At 44.5% G+C, this 10,481-nt stretch overlaps 1 protein-coding gene across 1 annotated transcript; it reads right to left on the bottom strand.

Moving 5' to 3' along the window:
• Positions 1-4,784: 4,784 nt before the first annotated feature.
• On the bottom strand, positions 4,785-9,919 carry LOC5513711 (actinia tenebrosa protease inhibitors). Its single transcript, XM_001633935.3, has 4 exons — positions 9,680-9,919; positions 9,004-9,194; positions 5,972-6,035; positions 4,785-5,082 (listed from the first exon to the last, which is right to left on the bottom strand). The coding sequence occupies exons 1-4, from the start codon at positions 9,723-9,725 to the stop codon at positions 4,886-4,888; spliced, it is 498 nt and encodes a 165-aa protein (XP_001633985.2). The 5' UTR covers positions 9,726-9,919; the 3' UTR covers positions 4,785-4,885.
• Positions 9,920-10,481: the final 562 nt, after the last annotated feature.

Here is a 10,481-nt window from a genome sequence, read left to right as displayed (position 1 = left end):
CCTTCATGCGCGTGCTCGTTATCCTTCATGCGCGTGCTCGTTATCCTTCATTCGCGTGCTCGTTATCCTTCATGCGCGTGCTCCTTATCCTTCATGCGCGTGCTCCTTATCCTTCATGCGCGTGCTCCTTATCCTTCATGCGCGTGCTCCTTGTCCTTCATGCGCGTGCTCCTTATCCTTCATGCGCGTGCTCGTTATCCTTCATGCGCGTGCTCCTTATCCTTCATGCGCGTGCTCCTTGTCCTTCATGCGCGTGCTCGTTATCCTTCATGCGCGTGCTCGTTATCCTTCATGCGCGTGCTCGTTATCCTTCATGCGCGTGCTCCTTATCCTTCATTCGCGTGCTCCTTATTCTTCATGCGCGTGCTCCTTGTCCTTCATGCGCGTGCTCGTTATCCTTCATGCGCGTGCTCGTTATCCTTCATGCGCGTGCTCGTTATCCTTCATGCGCGTGCTCGTTATCCTTCATGCGCGTGCTCGTTATCCTTCATGCGCGTGCTCGTTATCCTTCGTGCGCGTGCTCGTTATACTTCATGCGCGTGCTCCTTGTCCTTCATGCGCGTGCTCGTTATCCTTCATGCGCGTGCTCGTTATCCTTCATGCGCGTGCTCGTTATCCTTCATGCGCGTGCTCGTTATCCTTCATGCGCGTGCTCCTTGTCCTTCATGCGCGTGCTCGTTATACTTCATGCGCGTGCTCGTTATACTTCATGCGCGTGCTCCTTATCCTTCATGCGCGTGCTCGTTATCCTTCATGCGCGTGCTCGTTATCCTTCATGCGCGTGCTCGTTATCCTTCATGCGCGTGCTCGTTATCCTTCATGCGCGTGCTCCTTGTCCTTCATGCGGGTGCTCGTTATACTTCATGCGCGTGCTCGTTATACTTCATGCGCGTGCTCCTTATCCTTCATGCGCGTGCTCCTTATCCTTCATGCGCGTGCTCGTTATCCTTCATGCGCGTGCTCGTTATCCTTCATGCGCGTGCTCCTTATCCTTCATGCGCGTGCTCGTTATCCTTCATGCGCGTGCTCGTTATCCTTCATGCGCGTGCTCCTTATCCTTCATGCGCGTGCTCGTTATCCTTCATGCGCGTGCTCGTTATCCTTCATGCGCGTGCTCCTTATCCTTCATGCGCGTGCTCCTTATCCTTCATGCGCGTGCTCGCTATCCTTCATGCGCGTGCTCGTCATCCTTCATGCGCGTGCTCGTTATACTTCATACGCGTGCTCCTTGTCCTTCATGCGCGTGCTCCTTATCCTTCATGCGCGTGCTCGTTATCCTTCATGCGCGTGTTCGTTATCCTTCATGCGCGTGCTCGTTATCCTTCATTCGCGTGCTCGTTATCCTTCATTCGCGTGCTCGTTATCCTTCATGCGCGTGCTCCTTGTCCTTCATGCGCGTGCTCCTTGTCCTTCATGCGCGTGCTCGTTATCCTTCATTCGCGTGCTCGTTATCCTTCATTCGCGTGCTCGTTATCCTTCATTCGCGTGCTTCTTGTCCTTCATGCGCGTGCTCCTTATCCTTCATGCGCGTGCTCCTTATCCTTCATGCGCGTGCTCGTTATCCTTCATGCGCGTGCTCGTTATCCTTCATTCGCGTGCTCGTTATCCTTCATTCGCGTGCTCGTTATCCTTCATTCGCGTGCTCGTTATCCTTCATTCGCGTGCTCCTTGTCCTTCATGCGCGTGCTCCTTGTCCTTCATGCGCGTGCTCGTTATCCTTCATGCGCGTGCTCCTTATCCTTCATGCGCGTGCTCGTTATCCTTCATGCGCGTGCTCCTTATCCTTCATGCGCGTGCTCGTTATCCTTCATGCGCGTGCTCGTTATCCTTCATGCGCGTGCTCCTTATCCTTCATGCGCGTGCTCGTTATCCTTCATTCGCGTGCTCCTTATCCTTCATGCGCGTGCTCGTTATCCTTCATTCGCGTGCTCGTTATCCTTCATTCGCGTGCTCGTTATCCTTCATTCGCGTGCTCGTTATCCTTCATGCGCGTGCTCGTTATCCTTCATGCGCGTGCTCGTTATCCTTCATGCGCGTGCTCGTTATCCTTCATGCGCGTGCTCCTTATCCTTCATTCGCGTGCTCGTTATCCTTCATTCGCGTGCTCCTTGTCCTTCATGCGCGTGCTCCTTATCCTTCATGCGCGTGCTCCTTATCCTTCATGCGCGTGCTCGTTATCCTTCATGCGCGTGCTCGTTATCCTTCATTCGCGTGCTCGTTATCCTTCATTCGCGTGCTCGTTATCCTTCATGCGCGTGCTCCTTATCCTTCATTCGCGTGCTCGTTATCCTTCATTCGCGTGCTCCTTGTCCTTCATGCGCGTGCTCCTTATCCTTCATGCGCGTGCTCGTTATCCTTCATTCGCGTGCTCCTTATCCTTCATGCGCGTGCTCGTTATCCTTCATTCGCGTGCTCGTTATCCTTCATTCGCGTGCTCGTTATCCTTCATTCGCGTGCTCGTTATCCTTCATGCGCGTGCTCGTTATCCTTCATGCGCGTGCTCGTTATTCTTCATGCGCGTGCTCCTTGTCCTTCATGCGCGTGCTCCTTATCCTTCATGCGCGTGCTCGTTATCCTTCATGCGCGTGCTCCTTATCCTTCATGCGCGTGCTCGTTATCCTTCATTCGCGTGCTCGTTATACTTCATGCGCGTGCTACTTATCCTTCATGCGCGTGTTCCTTATCCTTCATGCGCGTGCTCCTTATCCTTCATGCGCGTGCTCCTTATCCTTCATGCGCGTGCTCGTTATCCTTCATTCGCGTGCTCCTTGTCCTTCATTCGCGTGCTCGTTATCCTTCATTCGCGTGCTCGTTATCCTTCATTCGCGTGCTCCTTATCCTTCATGCGCGTGCTCGTTATCCTTCATTCGCGTGCTCGTTATCCTTTATTCGCGTGCTCGTTATCCTTCATTCGCGTGCTCCTTATCCTTCATGCGCATGCTCCTTGTCCTTCATGCGCGTGCTCGTTATCCTACATGCGCGTGCTCGTTATCCTACATGCGCGTGCTCGTTATCCTTCATTCACGTGCTCCTTATCCTTCATGCGCGTGCTCGTTATCCTTCATTCGCGTGCTCGTTATCCTTCATTCGCGTGCTCCTTATCCTTCATTCGCGTGCTCGTTATCCTTCATGCGCGTGCTCGTTATCCTTCATGCGCGTGCTCCTTATCCTTCATTCGCGTATTCGTTATCCTTCATGCGCGTGCTCGTTATCCTTCATTCGCGTACTCGTTATCCTTCATGCGCGTGCTCGTTATCCTTCATTCGCGTACTCGTTATCCTTCATGCGCGTGCTCCTTATCCTTCATGCGCGTGCTCCTTATCCTTCATGCGCGTGCTCGTTATCCTTCATGCGCGTGCTCCTTATCCTTCATGCGCGTGTTCCTTATCCTTCATGCGCGTGCTCGTTATCCTTCATGCGCGTGCTCGTTATCCTTCATTCGCGTGCTCGTTATCCTTCATTCGCGTGCTCGTTATCCTTCATGCGCGTGCTCCTTATCCTTCATTCGCGTGCTCGTTATCCTTCATTCGCGTGCTCGTTATCCTTCATGCGCGTGCTCGTTATCCTTCATGCGCGTGCTCGTTATCCTTCATTCGCGTACTCGTTATCCTTCATGCGCGTGCTCGTTATCCTTCATTCGCGTACTCGTTATCCTTCATGCGCGTGCTCGTTATCCTTCATGCGCGTGCTCGTTATCCTTCATGCGCGTGCTCCTTATCCTTCATGCGCGTGTTCCTTATCCTTCATGCGCGTGCTCGTTATCCTTCATGCGCGTGCTCGTTATACTTCATGCGCGTGCTCGTTATACTTCATGCGCGTGCTCCTTATCCTTCATGCGCGTGCTCCTTATCCTTCATTCGCGTGCTCGTTATCCTTCATTCGCGTGCTCGTTATCCTTCATGCGCGTGCTCGTTATCCTTCATGCGCGTGCTCGTTATCCTTCATTCGCGTACTCGTTATCCTTCATGCGCGTGCTCGTTATCCTTCATTCGCGTACTCGTTATCCTTCATGCGCGTGCTCGTTATCCTTCATTCGCGTACTCGTTATCCTTCATGCGCGTGCTCGTTATCCTTCATGCGCGTGCTCGTTATCCTTCATGCGCGTGCTTCTTATACCTCATGTGCGGTCCATTTATCTTTCATGCGCGTGATCGTTATCCTTCATGCGCGTGCTCCTTATACTTCATGTGCGGTCCATTTATCTTTCATGCGCGTGATCGTTATCCTTCATGCGCGTGCTACTTATACTTCATGTGCGGTCCATTTATCTTTCATGCGCGTGATCGTTATCCTTCATGCGCGTGCTCCTTATACTTCATGTGCGGTCCCTTATTCTTTCATGCGCGTGCTCGTTTGTTATTTACGCCAAATATGTGTTTTACGAGTTTGATTTAGTGCTAGCTGTTGTGACCCCGCCCTCTCCCCAATCCTTGTATTTTAGTGCTCCAAGGGAAGTGTGATGTTTATGCGTTGCTCAAAGAAAAACATTCCGCATAAAAAGCGCGAACTTGGTGCAAGACATCATTCTTGTTAGACTTTGTCGAGTGCGGAGCTCCATGAATATCGATAAAGCAGAGCCGCCGAACAACTTCAATCATCTTCAAGTTGAAAAAAAAATTATTTTTATGTACACAAGGCAATGACGGCGAGCTTCTTGGAATTTGTTTTCTACACCAACGACATAATTGTGATTGCAATTAAAATTCAAACCATGGCGCGCAACATTTATTTCATTTATCATATATTTCATATTAATTTATGTTTTATATTTTAGTCAGTACACATATCATTTCTACTTTTATTCACCAATTTATGTTAGTATCTTTGATTTTTAACTTTAAAATCTCTGTTTTTCAGGGTGCTATCCGAGGCAGTTAAAAAATGCTCATTCAAGCTTGCAGATTCGTTGGCACTCTCTCTTAGTGAAAAATCTGTTCTCGTTTCCTCCGCATCCTCCATAGATGAACTCCTGGCATTCTTTCTTCTCGATTTCAAAGTAGAACCTGGGCATGTATGCTTTACAAGGTCCTGGGTCCACCTTGAGCCCACAGACGCTACGCCTCACTGCCAGCGTGGAAGAAACTGGAATAAGACAAAGAAAGTTGCTGAAGAAGAATTAACTACTGTCCCAAGCACAGAAGTTAGCTTAAACATGAAGATGGCAACGACAGAAAACAAAATATTTTTCCCTTAAGACAATGGCGTCTTTGGATTTTTTTTAATAGAGCTTACCATGTACATAAATAGTTGTCCTATTTTTCTCTTATAACCATCGTTTAAACAATCATTCGTGTCTTATTAAGTGTTTATCTTAGTTTTTTTTCTTAACCAAATGAGATAAAGCCGAAATACAATAGCCCTGGGGTTGGTTAGAGAACAACGATCTTTAACAGGTTAATACGAGAACCTGTTTGTGTCCCCCGCTGGTGGTCGGTAAAAAAGTAGCTACTATTGAGTATAGTGAAAAATACTTCAGATTGATTTCTACTACCTAGTCTTGATATGATGAATTATTGTAACAAATTTTACACCTAAACTTCGAACCCAACATTCATGTTTTTAACATCACCGAGATACTTAAAAGTACTCAATATCACAGGAGTCACCAAGGTCATCAAAATTATTTTTTTATTTGATTTTGAGAATATTTGCACTTTAGCCTTTCAGCGCTAAAACAACATAAACGTATCTGCGCAAAACGTTACTCTCTAAATTCTGAGAATATTGATTTAAGATATAGAGTAAAAAGAGTAGTTTCCACCAACAAACGCATCTGAAAACGTTATTCTTAGTACATTAGTTAAAAGAAAGAATAAGTCGACTTGTAAATCACTTGAAAATCATTTAAAAACGTTGTTAAGTCTTTCCCGAGACAAAACAACGGATTTTGCTTTCGTACCTGTCGGTTTAATACTCTATGAAAGTGTACGCAAAAACAAAAAAAGTAGCAAAATTGGTATTCTGAACTTACCCACAACAAGAAGCACAAACAAACCCACAAATCGCACTTGCTTCATTTTCTCTCGCGCGTTTGACTTTTAACTTGTAGAGTGATTGTAGGGTAAGCTAAGGTCGGTTAATGTCTCTTGTTAATGTTTGAATCCAATGTGTTGCGTATGATTATTTAGCGTTGTTATTAATTTGGAACACGAATTTTCAAGATACAGTTGAAGCTCTCGTAAGCGACCACCTTGGGAACTTAGAATTGTGGTCGTTAACGGGAGCTTAGTTAAAATGGAATCTAAAAGTTATCGTGATAATAACAACGCTGTAATATTTTGGTTTATTGCTTGATTTTAAAACTAGGTATTTGACTTATCATGAGAATGAGTTGTTTTATTAAATAGCAATTAATTCTACGCAAAGTAGCTCGTTATACTCGTTTATATCGACGATTTAAGCTTTTCGTCATGAGAATATCTTCTGCGTCTACGACGATCGGCGTCTTTTGTTTACCGATTTCTAAAGCGTGCAACAAACAAGTGGATGGCTATTGTAACTGGAAAAAGGATGAATCGTGGAGCTGGCAATGGACTAGAGATTCCTTCTTGCATTTACACATTTTCTGGAGACAAAGAAATGTCAATCCCATGGTTGAAATTGAAATTAGAAAATTGAAATTATGAAATTCTTTAATGGTTGCCTACTGGAAATGCAGCTTTTGTGAAACATTACAACATCTCCGCTTTATATGTGATTTCAGCATGCATTGGATATGGTGTTTATCAGGTGTTGACTGATGTTGTAAAGCCAAAAATCATTGTGGTCGCTTACAAGAGCTTAAAAATAAAAGAAAACCTCAGTTGGTGTTTTGAAATTGCGGTCGTTAACGGAGCTGGTCGCACCGATAAGTTGGTCGCTTACGAGAGCTTAGAATTACAGAGTTTGTGTGACAATTCAATCGGTGATTCGTGAGCGTGGTCGTTATCGGGGCTGGTCGCTTACGAGAGCGGTCGCTCAAAGAGCTTCGACTGTAGACTCTGTCCGGTTGGTCAAATCGGATTAAGCCTCGTTTCTCGTTTTTCAATAAAGTTGCCCGCCCTTTCCAATTTATCCACGAACGAGATTTGTCCGCGAAAACGAGAAGACCTAGAAGGTTCAAAATATTTTCACAAATAGCCTTTCACCTGAATTCGCTATACCCTTCATTCGACATACCTTTTTGTCAGTCCAAGTCCAAATACCTTTTTGTCTGTCCAAATCGCTAATTCGTAATCAATTGATAATTAGGAAAGAGAGTACTTGTCATATATAAGGCATATGACTTCCATCTGACACGTCTGAAATGCGTGCGATATGCTTGCTAAACTAGATTTTATTTAAAAAAAAATAAAGAACTCTTAGTCGAAAATAGCGTCTTGCACTATATTCCGCTTTAACGGGGTGGGGTGGGGTGGGGTCGCATGCTTCCTACCACTCCTTGTGTGGGCTGCGCAACTAAATCACTGGAACTCATAGCACTATAGTGCTTATTCTGCTTTTTCATAATCTCATACATATTTGTTTTTATTTTTCTCACATGTGCTTTATAGATTTGTGTTATTAAGGCTGCATCACTTGGTCAAGCATTATTCTTTGTGTCTAAAATGAGCACATGGACCATTTCTAAATCGACCACATTACAGCATACAGTTTACTTTTCTTGTTTATGGGCACGAAAGATCTCACATGCACAACTGAGCACAAGGAGAACAAAAGGCTAATGGTGGCAATGCCAGTGCTGAAAAACGCAAGACTGGTTTCTGTACCGCGCGGTTACACCAGCCTTTTTACTTTGAAATGGCGGCTTTTTACCGGCGAACTGTCACATTTGGGCGAATGCTAAGAAAACTAGACCAAACCTAAGGCTATAATTTTCTTTATGACTCCCTCGTTAACACACAAATCTGTCATCTTTTGTACAGTATGGTTTTAATGCTGTACAGTTATTCAAATCAGCGACTGAAGTCAGCCTTTCGTACCTTTTCTCGAACGATTCAACACTACGATTGTGCTTGTTTTCGCCAGAGCACGCGCATGCGCATACGTTATTCAGCACTGTCGGCGGCAATATGTTGTGCCGAGGTCACAGCGTTCTGTGCATGATAGCTACAAGCTAATTGCCAAGAGACGCAAGCGTGAAAAAGACCCCAGCGAGCTGTGCGTGGCGTAAACGACTAAGACAGGCCTGGGATCCTAGTTATTGCCTCCCCATTAATGCGCGGGAACCTCAGGTTCCTTTGTATTGTACAGCTCGCTAGATAGTGGTGCTGGGGCCGAAATCTCCAGCCTAGCCGTAAAGCTGTAGCTACCATATGGCGTTTCAGCACGTGTCTGGAAGTATGGTTTAATTATTTTTTCTCTTTTCTTCTGATCTTTAGAGGTTCGATCATCGGGAAATTGGCTCTATCTTTTTTTTCTATTACTTATTACTTTTTTTCCACCCGTAGCCTCTTCACTTGTATAACCGCTTCATTCGATAGTTTCTGTCAGGTCTGTCACACAATTTGTAATTACTTATTTGACTTAGGAGAAGGAGAGCACTTGTCTTCAAGCTATAATGCATATGACTTATCCCGTCTGCCACGTCTGAAATGCGCGTGTTATACTTGCTTAAAAACACAAGAGATAGAAGTCATTTTAACGATGTGTTTGTCCCTGATCTTGACGCCTAGAAGACGTCACAGCTTAAAATGAGCACAAGTCAGGAAACTCGCCGCTTTATCACATCCGTCTATTTTACTACAAGGATAGACGCAAAAAGAAGATACATTTCCTAATTCCTAATCATTTTTTTGTCACGTTTTGATAATTCTCTGTATTCAAGCTTTAAAGGCTGAAATGGCATGGGTGGGGTCCGATACGACCCCTTATTATCTTATTATGGCTTCGCGACTAAATCATCAGAACTCATGGATACCCTCGCATGCTCTTTTTTATTTATAATCTTATACACATATGATATTTTGTTGTTGTCATACGTGTTTTAAATTTGTGTTATCAAGCTTGCACTAAGCTGCATCACTTCGACATGCAAGCTTCCTCGCACTTTTCTTGGGTATCGAACCTATTTAGGTTTCCATTGCACCCTCCATAGATGAACTCCTTGCATTTCTCCTCCTTCATGTCATAGTAGAAACTGGGTATGTATGCCATGCATCGACCAGTCACAGCGGGCAAACTACAGAAGCTTGGCTGCTCACCACCCATACAACCTGACAATAAAATTTTGAGACGTTTCGCTAACACACCCCCACAAATATGCCCTCAACAACATCATTGGGAGTATATTTTGTAGATTTTTGGACATGCATTTATTTATATCATTTTTTTTTGTAAATATCTTCTATATCTAAGCATTTATAATGTTTTAAGTTGCAAAGAAAAAGCAAAAAAAAAAAAAAAAAAAAACGGAAAGTGTGAGAGAAACCGAGAAAGAACCGATTTTCTCAGCGGATATTTGCAAATCATCATAACAAATTACCTAATTCGACATCGATTAAATTCGTCTATAACCAGATATACAGGAAACTAGCACTGATTGCGAATGATTCTCATTATCTTTAGAAAAACAGTAAGGGAATTCGCAAATCAGCTGATTCAGCCCAAAAAAGTACTACTAAAATGACTTATTTGGGGCGAGAGAGTTTTATAAAAGGTTTTAACAAGTATAAACGCCGAAAATTATGCGATAACTCACCCGCTAAAAGGACCAACAGAACCACTAAAAAGAACACGGCTCGCATCTCGTCAAACGATAAGGTAAGTCTTCAAGTCGTTTCCCTTGCTTGGTTAATGTGTTTTACTCATAAGTACGCGTTTTTATAAGGAGCTCTTTTCTCGTGAATATGCCATTTTAATTCTTTTGAGTCCAAAGCTACATCTATGTGACGCTATGCTATTGGTTCAGCTTTGCAAGGTGTTCGTCCGCGTCTGTCCTTTTCCATATTCAATCATTTGAAACCAAGCAACGCTGACTAGAGATACACAACTAAGCGAGCACTTGACACGAATTTTATGCTCGTTTCAAGTGTAGCGCGGACAAGTGAAAGTAATTTTATTGGTGGTTCGGGATTGGAAGCCAGACAAGTGTTTCTGAAAGGTATGAACATCAATTAAAGTTCCCATGCAAGGACAAACCCACTTTATTGACCATCTGATTTAAAAAGTCAAAGAAAGCAAGGATTTTGTTAAAAAAAACTACTTTCGCTTTTTTTTAATTTCTTTATTTCCCAGTGTGGCATAGGCGTAATATCGCACGCAAACCCATCCTCTATCCCCAACCCCCCTCCCCTTGGGCTGAATATGACCGAGATTTAACAACAACAACAACAAAACGTAAAACATGGACATTAAAAAATGGTGAAGCCGTAAAAATAGTTGCGGGTTGCACGCAAATAACGTCCTGCTAGAATCACTCATGGGAGATTGAGAGCGCAACCCTGCCGCTCCCTAGGTTCGGGCCTGACTCAGAGCCCTATGTCGATAGTTCAAAGATAGTT

Source organism: Nematostella vectensis, chromosome 4, assembly GCF_932526225.1.
Source record: "Nematostella vectensis chromosome 4, jaNemVect1.1, whole genome shotgun sequence".
NCBI classification, from domain to species: Eukaryota; Metazoa; Cnidaria; class Anthozoa; order Actiniaria; family Edwardsiidae; genus Nematostella; species Nematostella vectensis.
Note: the sequence above shows the minus strand (reverse complement) of the source record. Positions and strands in the feature narration are given on the sequence as shown.

Excerpts from the sequence above, each read along its gene's own strand:
- LOC5513711 (XM_001633935.3), bottom strand. The coding sequence starts at position 9,725 with ATGCGAGCCGTGTTCTTTTTAGTGGTTCTGTTGGTCCTTTTAGCGG. Across the intron at positions 6,036-9,003 it reads AGGAAGCTTGCATGTCGAAG|TCAAACGCGCGAGAGAAAAT; the intron begins TGATGCAGCTTA and ends ACAAGTTAAAAG. Across the intron at positions 5,083-5,971 it reads GTTTGTGCTTCTTGTTGTGG|TTTCTTCCACGCTGGCAGTG; the intron begins GTAAGTTCAGAA and ends GTCTTATTCCAG.